Here is a 22,201-nt window from a genome sequence, read left to right as displayed (position 1 = left end):
CTGCATGTTTGGGCTGCGAGGGAGCAGCCTGGTCAGCTTGCCACACTTCTGCGGTTCACAGTCTCGTTCACGTTTCTCCAATTCACCAGCACCCGAATTGTCTCAGGATCAACAAGACAAAATCGAGAGTTCCGGAACTGAATTCAATGGCCTACAAGTGCTAGATCCTCGCCCAGAGGCGTGTACTTCGATGCAACCGGTACGTATTCGTTTCATCACTGGAGTATCGCGGAAACACCACCGGAACACTGTTGTAACCATGCGGCAAGCAGGAACCATGTGTGGTGACTGATGGACATCTTCTCCTTTTACAGGTGAGCAATTGCCTACTTTCTGCTACAAGTGTCCTCGTTCGTATGCATGTTCAATTACCCGGAAAGCAACACAATCCCGCCGTAAATTGACGACGACACCTATCCGTGTCGATTGGTGGACGGTGTACACAAACTCAAAACGACGTAAGAATAGCTGCTACATCCGAGTCTGGGGATGATAAAGAAGCAGATAATTATCGAGGGACGGTGACACCTGCGGGGCCACTGACAAGTTTGATGTCTGAGAAATGTTTGGGACTGCCTTTGCTGATAAGGATAGAACCCTACAACGCGACAGACCCTGAATGGCGTTATGCTACGGTTTCAAACAACATGGTAGGTAATGAAAATATTGAAGAGGCTATGAGTAGTTATGGTGGGCAGTTGGAGTGTCCACTCCTCGATGATCAAGAGCTAGAGAAAGAGCGACGACTCTGCCCGTGTAATTGGGATGTCCTCGGTCGTGCGAAAGCAATCATGGTGACAATTAACAGAACCACGAATCCACCCGCCGTGCCGTGAACCACCCCTGATTGCGCTGTGTAGAACACCACCTGTTTTGTGGCCCACCGTTAACAAAGGCTGTAGAGGCGCAAGTTGTCTTGAGGTTTACAGTGCGTCCTCAGTAATAGAGCTTGATTGCATAGAAGCTACGGATCAGAGTGTTTAAGGTAGCAAGTCTTCCTTTTCAGACGGCGGCCCCCGCGCCACACTGGTTCCAAGCGCGAGCCGAGCATCAGTGTAGGCTATAGCTGGATTTGGCATGAAGACCGAATGGGACCACAGCTGAATGACACAGTCTTCTCCGAAGCCGCTACAATTACACACGTCGGTAAAGGATACTGCGATAACGTTAGAACGATTTGGTGAAGCTGCATTCACGCTGTGCCAACGCAGGCGAATCGTAAGAAATAGATTGAAGGCAAAGGTACCGGTAAACCGCACAGCTGAACGCCATCCGTTCTCCGAATGCAGATCAATGCTGGGAAAGTCTCCCTTTTTAACGCTTTATAGTGGGAAATCACAAATCACGATCCCCGTCTATTCGATCGGGACTGAACAGCGTTTTGCTGCTAAAACACAATAGCAGAAACAGTTTGTCTCTGACTTTGCTTGAAAGGGACAGAACATGTACTGAACGACGTCCAGGACTCCTGAACAAGTTTCATCACGCGATAAACGGCACATCATTGCACGCGCGCGCCCGTAGTACTGCCACGGATACACGAACGGTGTGCAAGGGACTCACGGGGATTATGCACATGTACATTACTCTGCATTGTATCACCGCCACGGATGACTTCATAGTGACAATGTTGAGAGAGGACGACGCCCCTGTGCCTCGTGGATTCAAACATTCCTGGAAATCAAACGTATTTCTTCAAAAGGTTGTCAAGGGTGGAGTCTTTGGTTGCCGCCGCCACAGCTGCGGCCATGTCTCCGAGCTTGACCCTGTTCTCGCCGAATGCAAAAGTGGCCATAGTACGTGAGCGCTTCGGATACGACGTGACGTACAGAGAAATCTTTCTGCCCCTGTCCACCCTGTCGAGGTTTTCCCAGGAATCACGGAGATCGCGTGTCTCGGGGTTCAAGGTGAACAGCTTGGCCAGCTCCTTCAACTTGCCCACGCCACTTTTGGTGGATGCGCTGTTCCATACCTCCTGGAACTTTTCCGTGGTCAAGTCCGGCACGCGTTCCTTCAGCGACTGATATGTGTCGTAGACAGACTTGGCTTTCTCGGAGAGCGAAGCGGCAGGCTTCCACCAGTGACCAATAGTTTGGTCGATGACTCCCCACGTGTCGATTCGGCCTAAAATCTGTTCAACGGAGTACGCCATGAGGATAGAGGATGCGTCGCCCTGGTATTGCGAGGTGTTTTGAAGCTGGAGATACAGAGGACCAATGTTGCCCTCGCTGTGCCACGCTCCATCTTCGCCAAGCTTCTCAGCGATGGCTTCGTAGTCATCAAAGCACACCAAAAACGATAAGACATCGTCCACCGTGCCCTGGACCATCCAGTCAAAAGCACCGACTTTAATGGGCTGCATGAAACCTTCAATAAAGGATAGTCCGACCTGCGGTCTGAGAAGTGAACGGCCCAAGGAGGTGTCGTAGAAAGGATATCCAAAAGTTTTAATTGGGGAATCTCCGGCTGCGGCGCTAGGGATCTTGTTGTGTTTCTTCTTCTGTTCGCATTTGCTGTCGAGAATCCCGAGACTCTCGAGCACCTTCCTCATTCCGTGCTTGACTTTCTTAACCACGGCAGGCATCTTCTCAACCTCCGCCAAGACAGGTGCTTCGTCGGTCTCCGCGGTAACATCGTCGAAAGTGCTGTGGGAGGAAATCGAGCGAATGCTGCGTTTGTGGCTGAATGCGGTCGCCTCCTGCAAGCAGGCGACCCCCGCCAGAAGACCGAACAAAACTTGTGGCTTCATGCTGTTATTCGAGGGAAACTAAGTGTGCGACGCTGGTTGCCAACCACTTACTGAGAAAATGCCTGCACAGAAACGGAGAAGTCAACAAGACGTCTTTTGAATTTAGATCTTGGCGTACACCTGTGTCCTTGTGCGTTAAGTACATCGATGTATTACCAATTACTGTGTGTTGAATTTTCTAAGCTGCTGAACCTCACTAGACACACAACGCTTAGACACAGCCTAAAAAAGATGGTCCCGCTGACCAAGGCTGTTAGAAAAGTTTATGGGGACGCACGATTGAGAAATGGGTAGTACCCCACGTCCCTGCGCAATACCAGCAACCGATTCACGCTACAGATAGACAGGAGCGTACCTTGACTACCATATTCAATTAACTGTCGCTTACCTGGCGGGAAGAGCATGCGTTGTGTTGGGAAGAACAAGGAAACTGTTGTGTCTAGCGGGACTGGAAATACAAGTACCGATGGCTGCCCGGATGCAAGGGGAAGGATCGCACGCGGGGGAGGTGGAGCTAGCCGTTTACCGTGTTTCGGTGACGTTCCCCCATAACCCATAGCGACGAACCTGTGGGTACACACGGAAGACATTGCTGGAGAAGCATCGATGAACCACTTCGTGTCGATGCATCCACTGGGTCTCCACCACCCCGATAGAAAACCCCCCTCCCCCTGCGCGGTGTCTACGGCAGTCGGCAACGGACAACTGTCCTGCATTCCCAGAGCGAAGACACCCGTCTGTTGCGGATTTCTGCGAAGCTGTATGGTGTAGTAACTCTTTAGACTTTCTGGCAAATGTCAACGCACGCCAGCGGAGCCGCAGATAACATGTCTCTGCAGCACTAAGGTCGACTGGAGTAGACAAGTTCAGACCGTGCCGCCCCGCTTGGCGATGCAACGCTACGGTTTAGAGTAACGAGAGGCGAACTGTTTTTCTGGTCCGTGCTTCATCTATAAAACACCAATTCCTTGCACAGTTCAATTTTTTGTGGGAATCCCTGTATCCTTCTACTTTTACCCGGAGTCTAGTTTCTTTTCCATCCTGCAATGTGAAGGTGGCACTAAGAACTGCAGCTAAAGAGCAGTTTGTCTGGTCGTGCCCGCTAAATGCCCTTGTTCAGGCGCGGAGATTATTAACGAACAACAATGTTTAATTAACTTTTTGCTTCTGCAGGAGTCTCGCGGAACTGTGCAAAAGTGAATCCACGACGCACACGACTGACCGCCCCGTGGTGGACCGCCGACTTCCACGCACGCCCTCTGGGGCAGTATATGCACACACACGGTTCCATCGCCTCTGCCTACGTATTGAGGAATTAGGTGCAAGCTCTCATTCGGAGTGCTTGATGAAGTGCACAGAGGTGACAACGCTTGCCCTACTTACAGCTTCCGTAGATATATCCACTGGCAGCGTGTGGTGACATCACGCCGACTGCACCGTGACGCGTGACGATACCATAGTGCCCGCCCGGTAGAGGTAATGAACTCGCAGGGCGCCTCAAAAGCGAACGGGAGTGTGTCGCTGGTATTTCTCTGCAGGCAGTAACCGCGCCATTAGTTACAGCAGCGTTCAGTGGAAGGAGACGAATCGCCGCAAAGGATGCCGGAGTAGTGCCCAAAGTTTTGTAAAGCTCGTTTTGTTTCCGTACTCCGCGGAGAAGCATCGAATCTAAAACGCGCGGACGGGGAACGCACGGCAAAGACGGGGGTTTTACGACTCGTTTGGTAATCCATGGATCAATGCACTTTGGACCCCACTTTTACGTAAGGCTTCCAAACTCACACCAAGTGTACACCCCCGCGCTGAAGCACAGGTGACACCTCTCTGGATCAACGACTGCAGCGGCACAAGAACGGGGAGAGCCACACACGAAGCAGAAAGGCGGCTAGCCGAGGTGACCAAGAGCGCAGGGTAATGCAGGTATACGCTGGAGAGTCGAACTTTTTGCTGACTCTCCGGACACGCACAGTTGCCGTCGAATTTTGTTCTTTCATGTGCCTCGTTTCAGACAAGCCGCTGTCCTTGAGTCCGGGAAAATCCACTCTCATGGGCATTCGTCTTCGCTGTCTTAGTAGCCAACCTACCCGCATACGCGGGTGACTGATCTTTCCCTGCACGGGGCACCAACATCGATTCTTGTGAGTCTGCTGCCTGGCATTACAAAAGTTCCAGTGATGTTTGAGTGGGAGGAACGTGCATCTTTTTCTTGCATGCAGTAGTGTTGTTGAGCTCTCTCTACCAACGTCAGTAGGTTGTCTTCTCTGGCCAACCTCATTGTTCCAGGCTTCCTGGCTCTGCTTGACAAAATGAAGCTCGCTTCGGTAGCAATGCTTCTTTCCATATTTGCCTATGCCTCTGCAATGGACGCAGACCAAGCTACCGCCCCAAAGTTTTTCAAGAATGCACGAAAGGAGCAGCAGTTTCCGTTTGGACAGTACAACATCGTGTGGTTCAGTTCCATCCGCGGGACGGGCACTGAGAACATCGCTTATGTGTATCCTGGATGGAAGGTGGCGATCGAATGCAACAATGCCAAGAACTGGGTCCCTGAAGACTTCAAAAAGCTGGTTTGTGAGGGAAAAGGCAGTAGTTGCACGAGTAAGAAGACTCTCCAAGCCCTCTTTCCTGGTGTGCCGGACTCGCACCAATGGTGGACGGGGGGTGACGGCATAAAAGAACCTGCTGTACTCAACGTGCCGGAAAATGTCCCTGTTTCAAAAACATTCTCGTTCAGATGCGAGGCGATAGAGGACTCAAAGGCAAAGGACCAGTCTTACATCATCACCCTCGTGACAGAAGAAGCACCAGAAAACGCAAACTTCAGGGCTTAGGCGACACCGCAAGCAGCACTTCAGTGGAAGCGGAGGCGCGTAATATTTTGTGGCAGATGGATGGCGTAATCTTGAGTGGGCGTTCGGAAAGTGAACTCTTCTGCCATTCATGTCAAACCTCGAGCTGCCCTGTCACTCGCGAGGGGAAGTGGGGGCATGAGGGTGACTCCATTCTGGCAGGATCATAGACAATGCGGGAAGCGGTCAGCATTTTGCAGGGCGACACCGAAGTCGGTGTAACGAACCTCGTATGGAAAAACAGGCATTTAGCACTATCTTGTGGCAAAGCCATCTCACGTCGTTTGTTTTGAAGAGCCCCAACTCCGAAAATGCAGCAGGCAGTCGTTGATCATGCCCCGCTATGCTTTGAATGGCTGCACCAATACAGGTTTTCTCTGGAGGGGCGGTCTATTTCATGCGTCGAAACAAACCCTTTTGTGCTTGTGGCACTGCTGCGAGAGTGTGTCGTGGAATAGGGAATTGTGGGACCCTCTGAATCTGTTCTTGCAGAGAATCGCGGGTGATGAGAGTGCAGTAACATGGTGGAGCGTACTGGCCACATCAGTTTTCTCGTGACTGCCCACTTCAAATCTGCCGAGTGTAACAAGCGGTGCTTGCTCATCCTGGGGACAAAACAGGTACCCGAGGAAAGGGGGCGCCGCCGACATAAGTCATGCTTTCTAAGGGCTGGATCGTGTTCTCGAATGACAGAGGACCCCAACCGTGTCCTCTTCTCACACACCATCAAACTGCTCAAAACATCTCTACAAATTGCCTCTCGAGCAGAGCTTGCTACTGGTCGGGTCGCAATGCCAGTCTTTCCCAAAATTCCGGAGCTTACCTAAGCATGACATGCGCCGCAGCAGTTGACAAGGCTGGTGGCACTGATTTGTGTGCAAGGCTGGTAGCAGTGCATTTGTGCGCTTTTGAATATCGAGATACTACAGCACGGGTGCACAGAAATGCATTTCGCCTGACCGATGTCGCCAGAGATAATTTCATACGACTCGGGAGAGACAGTTTCTACGGGTGGCTGTTTTCTGGCAAGCGATGTGCTGAAGAGTCCTCACATGCGCTCAACGAATACCCAATTGAGTCCGACGCATCAAGGCGGAAACGACGACTAGAAGGAGCTGCGTTTCCACCTTGATGGAGCTACTGAGAAATCGCGAGTAGCTGATGGCATCTTTTCCTCTGCCGCCCGGGCACAATGCGTTCGAATCTCTTGAGGACAAAAATGATAACCCGTGTGCGATTGATCGAAGACAATTGGAAAATTAAGCAAGTGCAAATATCAACGAGAAAAATCAAAGTGCAGCGTCTGCCGCTCGCAGTCTAGCAAAAAAAATCACCTATATTTAGCGCTTCGGTGTGTGTGAGTACTCTTCAAAACCGAGGCACAGAGAAAAATTGGGAGCATAAAAAAGGCCATCCACACGCATTTCCTTTGGAGGCAAGCAATGATCACCTCGACGTAAACGCCTCCTTACTTTTTATTGCGGCGGCAGGCAGATCCCCTGACTCTTGTTCAGAGGTGAAGGAAAACGTAACAAACACAAAAAGTTGTAACCAGTTCTCTTTCATTCCTCTCGACCCCCTCATATTACACTCGAAACCTCCACATGCGAGAAGAAAACGTAAAGTAGACAGATTTGTCTCCTCTCTGCGGATGGAGAACAGCCACTCAACGCACAAGGTACCTTCGCTTGATGTTTTGTGTCCGTATACTAGTATCTACACTCTTTTCTGGGAGGGATGTTTTGCTGCAGTTGATGTCCTCACTTCAGTCCTCACGTTTAGATTTTGTAGACAGAAACATGCATGCAGATTCGACGCATTAGTCGCACTTCCCGCTTCCAGATTCCCCAGCGGTTCCCTCTCCGCCTCTAGGACGAGCAAACCGGTCTGCGGGAAGCAATTGGCACCATGAGTTTCGTTTCACCATCACGAAAGAACGATGAGGAAACGTTTTCGACGTCCCTCGCAACTTGTCATCCAGAGCCCACCAGAAAAGGATCTGTCCAGATACAGACCCAAACCTCTGTCCATCCCAGATGCGCTACCTCCACACGTGTACCGTATGCCAACGCTGAAATAAACGCATGGGCAGGTCCCAGTAAAATTTTACCAGAAACCGATGTCATTGTCGTCCTGGTGTGAAGAGACAGAGTGACCGAGAGGGAACTCGCTGCGAAGACAAACGGCGGCCTGTACTCACGCGCACCGACGCCTATTTGCATGTGTGCGTGCACCCGGCAACAAACGCGCATACTTGTGCTACATCGCTTTCGCCATCTCACTCGACATCTCCCGTACCACACGACCCAATCCTGCGACGTGGATCCAGGGAACCGATCGTCTATGAAGAAAACAACCAAGAGATGTGAGCAAACACCTCGAAGCGTCTTGTCTCCCGCTGCTTTCAGCACCCCAAAACGCACATTTAGGTCTCTTACTCCTTCCATGGTCAGACGCTTCTTTGCCCACGGTCGTGTTCCACAGGCTCACGCATTGTGAGAGAATCACACGACGGTGACACAAAGGCAATTCAAAAAGAACGCAGCAACGCGAAACGAACTCGCAAAACTCCATTCCGGTCTACCTCATACCCACCCACATGCACAGTTTATGCTCACATGTATGTACACATGTCACCAAAAGAAGGCGCACATGCCTGCGCACACACTGGCGCCGTTTGCGTCTTGGGTCCTTTGGTGTTCTTTACTTTCGAGTCTTCGCCTAGCTTCGCATGCACACCCTTTGCTTTTATCAACGCAGAACAGTACGTTCTTTTTGGAAAGTCGCCTATTCTGTTCTCGCGGAGACATGCAGCCGAAGCAAGAGGAAGAGCGATGGAGATACACATTAAAACTCAAAGGTGGACTTGGCGAACATAGCCCAGGGGAATTTGAGCCTCAAACTCTGAACATAAAACACACGAGCAAATCGAAAGTTGTGCTCCGTCATCGCTGTCGAGACATGCGACTGTGGTCTGTTTCCTCATATATGTGTCTCTATAGATCTACATGTATCTATGTATCAAGGTAGATGTATGTATACATAGACATATGCGTTTTTACCGGTACACCTGTGTGGGCGACATGCAGATGGACAGGTCACGGTTCACACTCTAGGATCTTTCCTTTTTCAAACGCTACATAGACATGTAGGTCTTTGACTTTCTGTCGATACACGAAGGAAAGACGCACGGACCAGTGCGTATGCATGCAGGTGCATGAAAAATCCGAACCGCCTGCTGCAAGTGACTGGCGCTCCAAGGAAGTCTTAATCGAGAGTCTTAACCGAGAGTGTTCCTTTGCAGACTGTCGTCACTTCCGGAACTCGTGTGAAGAAGCAACGCACCTTGTTGAACAATTTCTCGATCGGCACCTCGTACTTCTTGCAGAAAGCAACAGTGATACGGGGGTCCATGTAATTGATCTTGGAAGTTCCTAAAGCGACAGTTTTGTTGTCGTCTTTCAGCTTAATTTTCAAGAGGTGATCTGCTCGGCGTTTCCTGCGCACACATGCAGATGTCGCCCAAACACCGCGCTCCACATTCTTCGATACTTCTTCTTTCTCTACCACGACTTCTCCACCACAGTGTTCACCTGTTCAGAACTTTCCTCTGTTTCCGAAACAGTCTTTCTTCACTTCCCCTTCCGCAGTGAGTATAGCACGACCAGGACTGCATCGTCGCGTATACGTGTGTAAATGTGTACTTAAATATAAGCACACACATGTGTATATAGATAACTACAGAAAACGATACATGCCGGAGTCTACCACCAACTGTGTATGAAAATGAGGTATACCTTTGATGTGAAATGTTTAGAGCATCTGAGTTTCCTCTCGGAGTATTTCCCCCGGCTTCCGGTTCCTGAGAAGTGGACTTACAGGAGTGCTTGAAGACGACGCGCACAGACATCCTCTTTCATGCCGTCTCTGACGTTCGTTTTCCTCGGATTCCCTTGGAAGTCCTGTGAAGAGAAACACAGACGGTGACTGCCGCTTCGGAGGCACTCTTTCTTCCTTCTCTGCCGGACCGAAAATCTCCGACTTTCGCATGCGATCTTGTTTCCACGCGCAGATGCAGACTGGCCTTACTGGGCGCAGTTTCAACTTTCTCACGAAGCAGTGTCGGAAGAAAACGCATCCATGTAACTCGGTGGACGTCTCCTGTACGTCTCCACACATCTGTCTCGATCGGACTCCTATCGCTGTCTCTCACTCTCTCCCTGTTTCTCTCCTGCATCTTGTGTCTACAAAACGTATCTCTCCGCGAAAAAGCGCTCTGCAAACGACCTTGGTGCACCGGCGACCGTGAAAACCGCTCAACTGCTGATGCTGGCTTTTGTCAAGCGAAACCGCAGTTCTGGTTAAACTGAGGTGTACCACACTGCCAGGTTTTTTTCTGCAGACTTTCGTTGCCTTCTTCCCTTCCACCCACAGTATTGCCTTCTCCTCTCCTTGTCAACACACACGCATCTCCATCCACAGAGACAGATAGGCGCGCAAACGCGGGTGAGTGTATGCGTTTGTGTCTCATGTCACCTACCTTAACATCAGAGACGAACGTGAAGCGCTCTTTTCTCTTTGATGGCGGTTTCTTGAGAAACTCCAAATACTCTTCGCACTCGCGAATATCCTCGTCCAGCATCAGCTGCTGATGCTCCATTTTCTGCATGCTCGCTGCATGCTGCTTGGGCACACTCCTTTGGTGATTGCACAGAATGGCAACAGCTCTGAAAAAACCAACAACTCGCGCGACGCGACGCTTCGGAATCCGGGAAGTCCGCAACGCAGTTCACAGCCGCGTACCTTCTCGGACAAGAGACCTCCCCAATGCATGCATAGACATGCGCACAGATCTCCAGCCCACGCGCGATGGTGTTTTCCTTCTTCTTTGTTGAACTCCACGCGATCGAATATGCGAAAAAGGCGCGCGACAGCCGCCTATTTGAGGCGCTTTCAGTCACGTCACTAAGGCCATGTTCACAGTGCATGCACGCGCGACAGCGCCGCTGCATCTGACCCACAGTCCAGTCACCTTGAGAGAGACAACAGAAACGATTTTCTGTGACTCCCTCCCGCTGTCCTGCGTCAAGAGTCTAAGCATCGACGCGGAGGACGGTTTGATATGTGCACACAGCCGAAGCCCCACAAGGTCCACAGATGGCGAACATACACTGAGACTACTGATGAAAGTGGAACGCTTTCTGTTCTTCGTCTCAGTCGCACCCTTCGGTCTATTGATTAGCTTCCTTGGCACATGCGTTCCAGGCGAAAAATATGTCGGTTGCTGCTCTTCGACACTGGCATACAAACTGTGAAGATGCACTGAAAGCGACACAGTGAGCTACGCAGAACGGAGACCGGTGAACTTCGAGATCACACAAACCGCGAACAGAGAGAGTTGAGTGTCAAGAAGGAACGCTCGGTCGGAAAGCGCCTCACATGTCGTGGACCCACAGAAAACGCTTACAGGGGGACAGTATAAAATAGACAGGGATCTACACATGTCTTTCTGTCTGCCTATCCAGATATACATATATATATATATATACGTACTTATGCATATGCATAAAAGTGCATGTAGATTCAGATATAGTTATTCACGTATTTACATTTCTTCATACATGTATGTCTGTATAGTATTACATGCGTAGTTGAAAACAGATGTGACCTGAGAGATTCTGCGTTTTCGACGCACAGCAGTGTTGTGTCGCCGTTGAGTGCGCATGCATTTGTCGCGCCGGAGACAGCCGCCCACATGCGTTTGGAGCTCTGCGAGTTTGAAGTCGCGCGCTTGTCTGTTTTCTCTCACCGATTTGCGTCGTTGTAGAATTGCACCAGTTCTCCAACGTTGCTGACGTCGCAGGAGATCTTTTTCAGTTCCTCTTCGCGCCGCCGGTCGGACTCGTCCTTCTCTGCCTTGACGCGAGACTCCTCCTTCAGCGCCACAAGAGGCTCGTCCTCGCCGGAACTCGACTCTGCCTTGGTCTCTGCTTTCACTTCTTCCTTCGCCTTCTTCACTCCTTTCCCTGCCTTTTGAGCTCGAAGAGCGAGCGCCTCATCCAACTTAAACAACTCGTTCTGCAACGTAATCGAGGCGTTGTAGGTACGGAATACCTTTGCCGACAGGCCGGGCATGAATTGCCGCAAATGGTTGTTTAGCGCTGCGCTCTGAGCACCACGGAGGCGGACACAGTGCAGTCCAGTCAACAAGCGCTTGCAGAGAGATTCGTCCACCTTGCGTCTCCAGACGCATGGCTCCTGTCAAGCGCTCCGACGTCGAACAGGGTGAGGAAAGGCTTTCGAGAGGGAAAACGAGACAAGACGAAACTCGAGGCTCCCGCCCACTGCATGCAACGACTGATGGTATTATACAACACAGAAAATCTCAACCAGACCCCTATAGCCGACCTCCCTGAACCCTATGTACCTCGTAGACCATATATGCATATGTATATGCATATGTATACATATACAAGTATATATATATATATTTATATATATGTATGTATGTATATATGTGCGTGTCTATTGACAGTTGTATGCGTGCGCATCTTTCGGTACGCATTTGTGTACGGAATTCTGCAGATACGCACGTACACATATCTACGTTTTTTGTACTTATCGTTGTACGGCTTGAGATACAGACGGGGATCCAGTTCTTCAGAAACGCGGCAGTACATGAAGGCTTGCAGCGCCGGGGAAGTGATCCCCACAGAGAGGCGCTGGCGGCACAAACAGAAACGCATGCAGGGAGGATACGAGAGGTGCATGCAGCGGGAGAGAGAGGAGACTGCGAAGAGAGCGGAGCTACCTGAAACACTGCGCGTCGCTCTGCTTCACCATGGACGCTTACGTTTATTTTATCGAAAACGTCGTCCTCAGGTTTCTTGCCTTTGCAGAACCCAACGACGTTCTTGAAGACTTGCGGGTGAACCTGCAGAGAGACCGAGAAGGCAACTCCCGCGAGAGATCTTCGAACGAACAAGAAATGTGGAAGGAAGGCAAGAACCGCAGAGGCAGAAGAACATGGAGAGGAGAAAAAGACACACAAGGGAGAAGCATCGTCTCCCTGCGAATGAGGTAGAGCGACTTTCTCTTACCTTCACAGTATTGAAGTAGCGAATCGAGTCTTTGCCGAGGAAGTCGAACGTCACTTCTTGTTTTTCTGTATCGAATGTCAGATGCTCGACGCGAAGGGAGCAGCAGCCAACAGTGTCGGCTTCTTCGTCTGAAAGAAAAGGACGACGTAGCCGCGTGCGTCGAGTCTAAAGTTGACGAAGCAAACGGTACGTTCGGTTTAGAGTCAGAGAGAAGAGAGGCGAAAGGGCATCCCTCCTTCTGGAAACGGCGAGGCAAACGAAGCCCAGCTTCTTGGACGCTGCCTTCCTTCTCTTCGCGGGCAAAGCATGAAAAAAGGGAGAGCCGACAGGCTCGCCGGGCGAAGAAATGCAAAGAAATAAGATGAAAACGACCAACGCGCCAGGGGGACATTGGGAACACGGCAGAAGTATACCGGAGGCATGCAAAGCGGAGAGTCACAGGAAAAGAGGAAAAAACAATCAGAGCTTCTGCTCCGACTCGGAGAGGCGCAGGACGCGTCCTGGCACGCACTCCGCATTTACCGAATGCGTGAGAATAGCTTTCCAGGAAGTTACCTGTATCTTTTTCTCCACCAACTCTCAGAGCAAGAACGTCGATGAGGTAGGTCGCAGTGCCCAGCTGCCGGTCCAGCGAGTTCGTCGCTGAAATCGAAACCACACAGAAAAGAAAGCGCAGGCGCATGCATACTTCAAAAGGCGCATGTAAATAGATGTACATTCCTATCTACCTGTATGTGCACTCAACACACTACTGTGCGAATAATTTACATACAGATATGGAGGCTTCCCAAGGTCACAGAGATTCTCGGAGACACACAACTGCGTAGAACTGCATGTTTGCCCCTGTGTGGAGACAGATGATGTCCTGGAGGAGCCTTCGAAAGACCTCGACATCCATCTGGTTCCCTCGCTCCAGAGGTCTCAACTGCATGCACTGGAAAATCCGATCGGCCTGATTCAAACACAATACCATTCATCACGGCATTGGCCTTCCACTCTACGCAAAGACGCAGACAAATTTACCACACATACTCACACATCCGTGTATCAACATGCAGGCATGCAGACATGCAGACGCACACGAATATCTATATCTAAATATATATATATCTATATATCTAAATATATATGGTTTTGTACATGTATTGATTTATGTGGTTGTCGGTGGAGCAGAGCTGTGCTGGAGAGAGTCGCGCGTACATTCCAGTTTTTTGAAGTAGTCCTGGCGAATTCGGTCGACATGCAGCTGAGAAAAGCAAAACACGCGAAGCGGCAACTCTTCTGGTGCTTGCCCAGCCTGTGAAGCTGTCCTTTCCGCTTCAACCATTTGCCCGCATATGCATGCACATGCACAGTTATTCACACACTGACGCTTTCGGAGGTGGACGCGGCAGTGTGGACCGCCTTCGCCGTCTGCTGAGACGCGTTTAAACTCATAACCAGCATGTACACATTTATACATACATATACATATACATACATATACATATACATATATATATACATATATATATAGATACATATTATATTTATATATATATATATATATATAGTGTTCGGCCTTGGCAAACCTAGACTGTCCTGCGCGCATGCGTCGTGACTCACTTTGAGTTTCCGAGCCTTTTCGTATTTGAGGAAATCCTGTTGACCTTTGAACTTGGACTGCGCAGCGAGGTACATGTACTTCACCTGGGAGAGGGGAAAACGTTTGACAGCAGAACAGTACAGAAGAGTGCTTGGCCTCTCACAACACAACAATCGCGAGAAACAGACGCGTTTCACTGGCGATGGGTCTACAGAACAGGAGAAACAAGGGATGTCTCCGCAGCAGCCCAGGTCTATACAAACTCCTGCTGCATCCGAGGAGGATTCTCTTTGGCGAAGAAGCCTCTCCTCACCGTCTCCCCGTACGAATTCGGCTTTCTAGCACACAGGGCGTCTCCAGCAGACGCACATCTCTTTGTATGTTGCACCTTGTGCAGATGCATGCATGCTTGCATGCAAAGAACTGTCCTACAGGTTTAGGTTCGTGACACACCCGTCGCAGTGGCGCGCCTGTTCTCTGTTGCTTCTCCTTCGCTTGACAGAGACTCTCCGCACCGAAAAAAACGGCAGAAACATAAGAAGCAGTAATCTCTTGAGAAGCAAGCGTCCTCAGTGGATACGGACAACGGAACAGAAAGGAGCCCATCACATGAATGACGAGAAAGATCCATGTGAGACTGTGTATATCCACATATATACACATATATACACACGCATAGACAAAGAAGTTCCAGAGATATAGACAGACATACACAGATGAATGCGGCTATATACGTATGCATATATATATATATATATATATATATAAAGAGGAAGACGTTGAAGAAAGCAGCTTGCAGTAGCTTGAAGAGACGTCACTTATTTTCAGAAATTCTGTTCATATGCATATCCGTGTTCCCCTATATCTAGGTATATATAGATATCTATAGATATAGATACAGAAAGATCTCTATGTGTACACACATCCCGGTTGCTTGTTGAATCTTTGAGCGCGCCTACTTGGTCGTTGATGGAGTCGCGATAGAAGGCTAGCCAGGTTACAGAGTTGTCGTGAAAAACGTCTTTCCAGGCATGGCCGGGAAGAGCGACGCGCGGCACCGGCGCGTCTTCGGCGAGGTTGAGAATGACGTCATACGAGAAGATGCGTCTCTGATGAAAAGAGGGAGTCGGCGGCAAAAAAAGAAGCGAGGAATGGCGGAGAACGCGGTAAAAACGGAGAGACAAATGATGGCGAAAAAGAGACAGCAAAGGACAGAACAGCAAAACGCTCCGAAATACGCCCAGACGAAAAAAAACAGAAAGAGGAAGAGGACTCGTCACGAAGCGGGGGTGCGGTTTGGAGAAGACACGAAGAGATAAAGCGCCATATACACACATATATGTATATATAGATACACATCAATATATGTGTCTATATATGATACAGTTTACATAGTTTAGACGAATGCACGACGACAGGCGATCTCCCGGGAAGCTCAACAGAGAGAAAACAAGTCACATTCGAAAGAGGGACTTTCTTACCGTACTAAGAACGCATGCCTTCTCATTCTATCTTTTCTCTTCCTACAAATATATATATGTATATATATATGTATATATGTATATATATATATATATATATGTATGTATATATATATGTATATATATATATATATATATGCAAATGTATGTCGGCAAGCACCGCACAGTGGGGAGAGCAAAGCAGAGAAGGGCAGGAAGAGAAGATCAGAGAAAGAGGAACGAAACTCTCACCTTCAGCATGCCTTGCTTGGGATGTTCTCCTCGGCCTCTGAACAGCCCCGGAGGTTCCACGCGAGTGTTGCCGACTTTTTCGCGGATGAAGTCGACAAGGGCGTAGGCGTATGGAGCGCCTTCTTGCAGTTTTTGTTGTTTTAGAATCTGCAGAGGACAAGAAAAAACAAGAAATCCGCGCGAAATGAGCACGAACTTTCGTATCTGATAGACAGATTGGAGACTGCCTGCTGGGGGTTTGAAACACACAGAAAGTCCAGAAGGAAAAAGCTGATTCTCTTTTTCAATGAAGCACTCCGGCAACCTCAGGTTCCGCAGCAACAGATAACGGAAAGCTGGCGGCCACCGCGGAAACAGAGGCCTCTCCTGCCGTCTGCAGATCAGAAAAGAACGCATTCCTCAGCGAAGCGTGCGTTTCTCAGTCAACTCCATCTGAAAACCAGAGTCAAATTCAGGATCCTAAAATCGGTAGGGACGAACTTCCCTTGTTCTTCTCACATCCCCCTTTCCGTGTTTGTTTCGCACCTCTTTTTCTTCCTTCGACATCTCCTTCTTGAGCTCCTTCTGCTTGTCCAGGTACTCCTTGATGGGGGAAAAATCGCATGCAGCGAAACCGACCATGCGCTCCCCCTCCTTGTACTCCGTCGCCAGTTTCGCCTCTGCGAATCCTTCCTCCACAAGAATTGGGTGATCCTTCGGCAAATTCCTCAAAAAGGCTTTCCAGAAATTTTCGACGAAACGAGGCTTCGTTGCATAATCGCTCTCCAAAACTCCACACCTACGCAACATCACAGAAGTATACGGACATATATAAATATATATATATATATATATATATATATACATATATGTGGATGTATAAACATATGCGCAGATATGTACAACTATGTCTCGATAGGTGTAAGTGTGTAAATATTTATATATATATATATGGAAATATCTTGATGCGTAACTGCCATAGATCCCAACGCATCGATCTGCATGCATTTTTTGACATGTTTGAACGAGTATGGATACAAACGCTTCCCCGACATCGTCAAAAGCCACCGTGAGGAAACGCTCTCTGCCGCAGACCACGAGTGAGCAGACGCGCGTCGACAGCAAAGGACAACATGACGCATCCTTGAATATCTGCACAGATCCAGTCCGACACCCAGAGTGCAGGCTCCCACCCCCCTCCTTCCGAGAAGCCATAATTCGAGACCTAGGCCTCCGGTCGTGCTCTTTGTAGCACAAAATCTCGCTTCAGTCGTTTTTTAGCGGGTCCTCGAACGCTACTCAGAGGCTAGACGATCAGGACCATCGTCCTGGGAGCCCTCACCTCCCAGCCAGGATTGTCTGTATGCTTTTCTAGGGAGTACATACTTCAAGGTCGTCTGCTGGTGTATGTATACACATCCAGACGCAATATACAACTTTGCATGCCCGCAAGAGTGTGCAGGCGTCTACGTACACAGACGGCTGGCAAGAGAGAGAAAGACGCGACAGTGGACAAGATATCCGGAGAGAAAAAAGCGTCAGGCGCGACAATCGTGTTTCGTCTCAGGAGGCACGACGCTACAGAGGGAGAATCGAGGAAATGAACTGAACAGAGACTTCGCTCGCACCAGTAGTTCGCAACTTCTTCAGCTTCCGGAGGCAGAGACACCGGCTTGCCGTGGTACGTGATCTGCTTGCCATGCGGTTCGTAGGGCGGGGCGAACATCAGACCGTTATGTTCGAGGTAGCTCCACTGGAAAGCAACGCCAGACAAGCAAGTTGTGGAGCCGCAGACAGATGAAGTGTCAACCCTAGTGACCTCTGACATTTTCTTTCGCATGCGTTCTTTTTTAAATTCAGAAACTCCACTCACTGAGACGCACGAGACCTTTTCTCTCTGGAACCGCGGACAGGACATTCTTCTCTCGAGCAGGCCCCCCTCTCCCCCCCAGAAGTCCCGACACGAGGGCGAGCGGAGTGACAGCCTGCAGGACCGCCAGGTTTTTCAACGAAGCTCTGGCGGTCAAAAGCGGCAGAGAAAAGCGAGAAGGTAACTGCTGCATGCACCGCGAAGAAAAAAAGAAAAAGATCAAACGCCCCGTGACGGAGGGGAGACGAGAAACGCAAACTTCGGGAGACATCTCTCCTTTTCGGCCTGACGCTTCCTGGGGAAGGTCTCCGCGACGGTCTTCCAGGAGCGTCTGTTCCCCCTTTTCATCAGCAGCCAGTCTCTGCATCAGTTCTCGTCGCATGTTTTTCTGTCTTTCTGTCTGCATGTCTGTGTGTGTGGGAAACCTCTCGATTCTTTACAGTGTGCCGGGAACAGCTGAGTCTGCACATTGCGAGCGCGCGCGAAGTTGCCAACTCTCTCCATCCAAGTAGACTTCTTCACAGAGATCCTGAGAATCGCAGGTTGTGCTCTTCGATCCAGGCGCTGCGAGCTCGTGATGTGACGATTGGTTCACACTCGCTGCATGCTCAGGCCATGCGCTGTCGAGCCCCCCGCGACTTCGCTTGCTTCGCGTCCTCACCTGCTTCTCTTGTTCTCGCTCGATCTCCGCCTCGGTTCGTTCCCACCATCGATTTATTGGTTCGAAGTTCTCCTCCGTCTTGACGTACTTGTTCACACGCTTCTTCGGAACTGGGCTCGAGAGGCCTGCAGGTCGCGCCGGGGAGCTCACAACTCCTCGAGGCCCTGTGGCGGCCCTCGCCGCGTCTCCTGCGCCTCGGCTAGGCGACACAGGACCTTCGAGTTTCACTTTCCTCTCGACGCCGTCTGCGTCGCTCTTCACTGCTGGCTCGGGCGCCTTCGCGCCGCCCTCCGCGAGCGAGCGCAGAGCTGGAGCCCCAAGTGTCTCCGTCTTCACACGCGGCAGGTTGGCGGCGCCCCGCGGAGACAGGGACCTGTCGGCGCGCCCCTCTGCGACGCCGGCGATCCCGTTCAGCAGCGCTGGCGAACTGTCCGAAGACGCGGGAGACGCCGCAGGAACTGCGCTCGCAGTCGACCAGGACGCGGGCGCCGGCTTCGCAGCTCCGTGGTTCAGAGGAGAAGACGGGGAAGACGTCTCCGTCTCCTCGGTGGACGCCAGCGCGAGACCTGAGGGAGGCTGCGCGGAGCCCGAGGCGGTCGCAGCCCCGACGAACGGCGGCGAAGGCGAAGAAGCCTCGGAGGACCTGCGCGAACGCTTTGCCTTCTGGGTGAGAGGTGCGTCTTCCTCAGACGACTCGTCACTCAGCAGCTGTACAGCCAAAAAGACAGAAAGAGGCGGAGCGAACTTCACTTGGTGGAAAATCACTCGAGGAAAAAGACGCACGAGACAAAGAGAGAAGAGGAAGCGACAGAGAACGAGAACGAAGAAGGGGGAGAGACGCAAAACACAGACACACTCCACTACGCGTCGGTTGCATCTCTGGGCGCCGACGCGCTGCAGCGACCTGAACCTGCAAGGCATCGTTCTTTTCACAGCTGCGACCCTCAGTTTGGAGATCACCCAAAAATGTTCCTTTGTTCGAGGATAGCGGAGCTGCACCCGACGTTTCCAGGCAAACGACCTCCGGGAAGGAGACTGACAGAACTCTGGCCAGCATGGAGGGGGCGGAGCCCGGTGTACATACACCCAGAGCGAAGCAACATGCGGAGGAAAACGGCTGCTTGTGAGACAAACGGAAAGGTGAGAGGCCGAGGCGGCGACGCGAGACACACTGAGTCCAGGAAAGGAGCAGGACGCAGGGAAGACGAACGGGAGAAATGGAAAAACATACCACGCGGCGCTTTCCAGGAGTCATCTTGTGGGCGAGCAATACGACCAGGGGAAGCAACGGAGAAAGAAAAGGAAGACCGCAGGGACAGAAGACGTCTGCGAGGCAAAGCGCATGCGAGAGACAGCGGACGGCGACCGAGGAGACGAGGAGGAGGCAGGAGGCGAGACAGCGATGCGCAGAGAGCGAGAAGAGGTGACAGACAAAAGTGGAGAGCAGCAGGAGGACGGGCAAAGGGAGACGCCGGCCCCAGACGACGCCCCGTTCCGGCGAGAACGGCGATCTGACAGAAGACGCGAGGAAGACAAGAACGAATTGTGAGAATGACAAGGCCGTTTTTTCGCTTTCGCGAGAAAGCACGGCTGGACGGAGGAGAGGGGAAAACGAGAGACAAGGGGGCGGCGCAAGAGAGAGAGAGAAAACGACCTTTTCTTCGCAATGCGTCGCGACGGCAAAGACGAAAACGGGTGCAAGCTGTGGGATCTGCAGAAAAGAAATGCGCTGATCGAATGGAACGAGTGTTTCCTTCCCCAAGAAAAACTTTTTTCACCATGTGCGTCCAAGCGCGCAGCGACGAGGCCGAAGTCGTCCGCGAGACAGAGTCGCGGACGAGAAAGGAGAGGCAAGCTTCAGAAGAGGGAGACGAGAAGCGCCAGATCGAGTTGCGCCCCGTGAAGCAAGAAGTTCCGGTGGAGAAAAAAACGAGCAACGACGGTTCAGCGACCAGGACGACGAAAAGACGAGAGAGGCAAACGGCTTGCGCAACGCGGCCCAGGACGAAGGCAGAGACGGGGCTGGTCGCCTCAAGAGGAACCTTGTGCGAGGAAACAGAGCGAAAGAGATTCGATTTTCGCGAATCGAGAGAGAGAAAATGCGCACCCGACAAAAAGGAAGACGAAACGCAGTTGCGCGAGGCACCGGGAAGCGAGAATGCAGCGAGAGAAAAAGAAAAACAGAGCATGCAAGAACGCCTGCACAGGCGACCTTCCTGTTGTCGTATCTCGCCAGTCTAGACGCACCAGCGTCGGTCAAGACCTGCGAACATCGTCGATGGCCGTACACGATCACGCTGGTCTTCCTCGAATCGAAGAGGCAGAGTCCACTCAGTTGCTAAAAAGATGAATTTTCGACCTCAGGGTTGCAGAGAGAAGAGGGAAAGGCGCGACTGGAGTCGCGCGCGCCGACCGCGCGGTTCGGTAGAAACCAGGAAAACCTTTCGAGGTGAAAGCGGGAAAAAGTCGCCGAATCAAATCGACCTTCCACGCCACTCTACAGAGGGCATCTCAGCACAGGCCTGCGGGCTTCTGCGACAAAGACATGTCAACTTTCGCCTGACCATTATGTCGGGGGTACAAAGCGTAGCCTACTACAGAGACTGCGAGAGAAGAAATGCGAGGAGAGGGCCGCCAGAACATGTGCTCGAAGTTTTCCTGTCGACTTTGCATGTCTTGCCTGAATCGGCCTGCACAGCAAGCCCCGGCTGCAAGGGCGGATGCGAATGTCTCCAAGAGAGAGAACGTGAGAGTTCGCTAGTCTTCCAGAGAGCCACCGATTCGCGGGGAAAAAGAGCTGAAAGATACAGGTCTCTCGCGACTCGGACCGCGGGACTACGTCTCTCCAGTCTCGTTCGAATCCCACTGCTGGGCATACAGACACCGCGACCACGAACGAGAAAAGACGAGACGAAACGCCCCTGTTCTCGAGACGGAAACGTCAGTAGCGCGGCGTAGATGTTATGTTGAAGACGCGCAGGAAGAGATGCACCTCACGGAGCAGAGGGCTTGGTGGTTTCGTCAAAGCGAAATCCGCGTGTACGAAGGTTAAGCCGGTCAAGTTCGATAGGCATTTGCATGCGTCGAAAAGGTAGAACTGTACGGGGCGTAGCACACCGTCAAAGAACCTCAGACAACGTTGGAAGTCCATCGAGTAGACGCAGTCCAAGAAAGGTTAGCAGACGGAGCAGCAGTTATGAGCTGGCACAGGAGGAAAAGTCGAGAACTCGCAGTCACCTACAGCTACGGTAACTGTGGTGTTTAAACAGCGGGTATCATTCCTTTTCCTGTGGCGCGTTTGCCCCTCGAGAAGCCAATTGAGCAAGTCGATGGGCAGCAGCTTACCTCCACCGTCCAGAACAGGTTCCATTACGTAGCGAGACAGGATCGACAGCCAAAGCACGAAACGGTTGATAAGGTTCATGCGAATAACATGAGCAGCTCTGGATGTACGTCCGTGTACAGTTAACTCGCCGGCAAGCGTACGCGTGACGGCGACAGAAAAACATGCCCTGTGTTCCTTCTTTCAGAGTGCCGAACATCGACATCGGGTGGTGTGAGCGAAAACGCGAGCTTCCACCCCAACGTAGACAAAGGGGAACTCGAGTAAAAGAACTGGCGAACGCAAATGGGGGCTTTGCCCAGATGCGACATTTGAAAGCCGTTGGACCGCGAGAGGCTCCGTTCAAAGCATGG

The 22,201-nt window shown here is 51.2% G+C and overlaps 4 protein-coding genes across 4 annotated transcripts; 1 reads left to right on the top strand and 3 right to left on the bottom strand.

Moving 5' to 3' along the window:
• Positions 1-140: 140 nt before the first annotated feature.
• On the bottom strand, positions 141-3,153 carry TGME49_234380 (hypothetical protein; the record flags this gene model as incomplete). The annotated part of the gene is made up of 3 exons (XM_018780398.1): positions 141-2,698; positions 2,801-2,811; positions 3,138-3,153. 3 exons carry the CDS (start codon positions 3,151-3,153, stop codon positions 1,682-1,684), a joined length of 1,044 nt encoding a protein of 347 aa, XP_018635857.1. The 3' UTR covers positions 141-1,681.
• Positions 3,154-3,263: 110 nt separating this feature from the next.
• TGME49_234375 (hypothetical protein) lies at positions 3,264-5,034 on the bottom strand (the record flags this gene model as incomplete). Its single annotated transcript, XM_018780397.1, has 2 exons — positions 4,133-5,034; positions 3,264-3,316 (listed from the first exon to the last, which is right to left on the bottom strand). The coding sequence occupies exons 1-2, from the start codon at positions 4,410-4,412 to the stop codon at positions 3,264-3,266; spliced, it is 333 nt and encodes a 110-aa protein (XP_018635858.1). The 5' UTR covers positions 4,413-5,034.
• On the top strand, positions 3,448-6,398 carry SRS42 (SAG-related sequence SRS42). The gene has a single exon (XM_002368836.2). The coding sequence runs from the start codon at positions 5,056-5,058 to the stop codon at positions 5,578-5,580; it is 525 nt and encodes a 174-aa protein (XP_002368877.1). The 5' UTR covers positions 3,448-5,055; the 3' UTR covers positions 5,581-6,398.
• Positions 6,399-6,754: 356 nt separating this feature from the next.
• TGME49_234360 (DNA topoisomerase I, putative) lies at positions 6,755-20,628 on the bottom strand. The gene is made up of 16 exons (XM_018780396.1): positions 19,737-20,628; positions 18,506-19,213; positions 17,603-17,727; positions 16,521-16,773; positions 15,996-16,142; positions 15,243-15,392; positions 14,304-14,387; positions 13,899-13,944; positions 13,254-13,340; positions 12,699-12,826; positions 12,452-12,532; positions 11,408-11,766; positions 10,139-10,325; positions 9,478-9,560; positions 8,944-9,097; positions 6,755-8,502 (listed from the first exon to the last, which is right to left on the bottom strand). Exons 1-16 carry the CDS (start codon positions 19,758-19,760, stop codon positions 8,446-8,448), a joined length of 2,673 nt encoding a protein of 890 aa, XP_018635859.1. The 5' UTR covers positions 19,761-20,628; the 3' UTR covers positions 6,755-8,445.
• Between the last annotated feature and the right edge of the window lie 1,573 nt (positions 20,629-22,201).

The sequence above is a fragment of the Toxoplasma gondii genome, chromosome X (assembly GCF_000006565.2).
Source record: "Toxoplasma gondii ME49 chromosome X, whole genome shotgun sequence".
Taxonomy (NCBI): domain Eukaryota; phylum Apicomplexa; class Conoidasida; order Eucoccidiorida; family Sarcocystidae; genus Toxoplasma; species Toxoplasma gondii.
The sequence above is the reverse complement of the archived record's forward strand: the minus strand, read 5'-3'. Positions and strand labels throughout refer to the sequence as shown.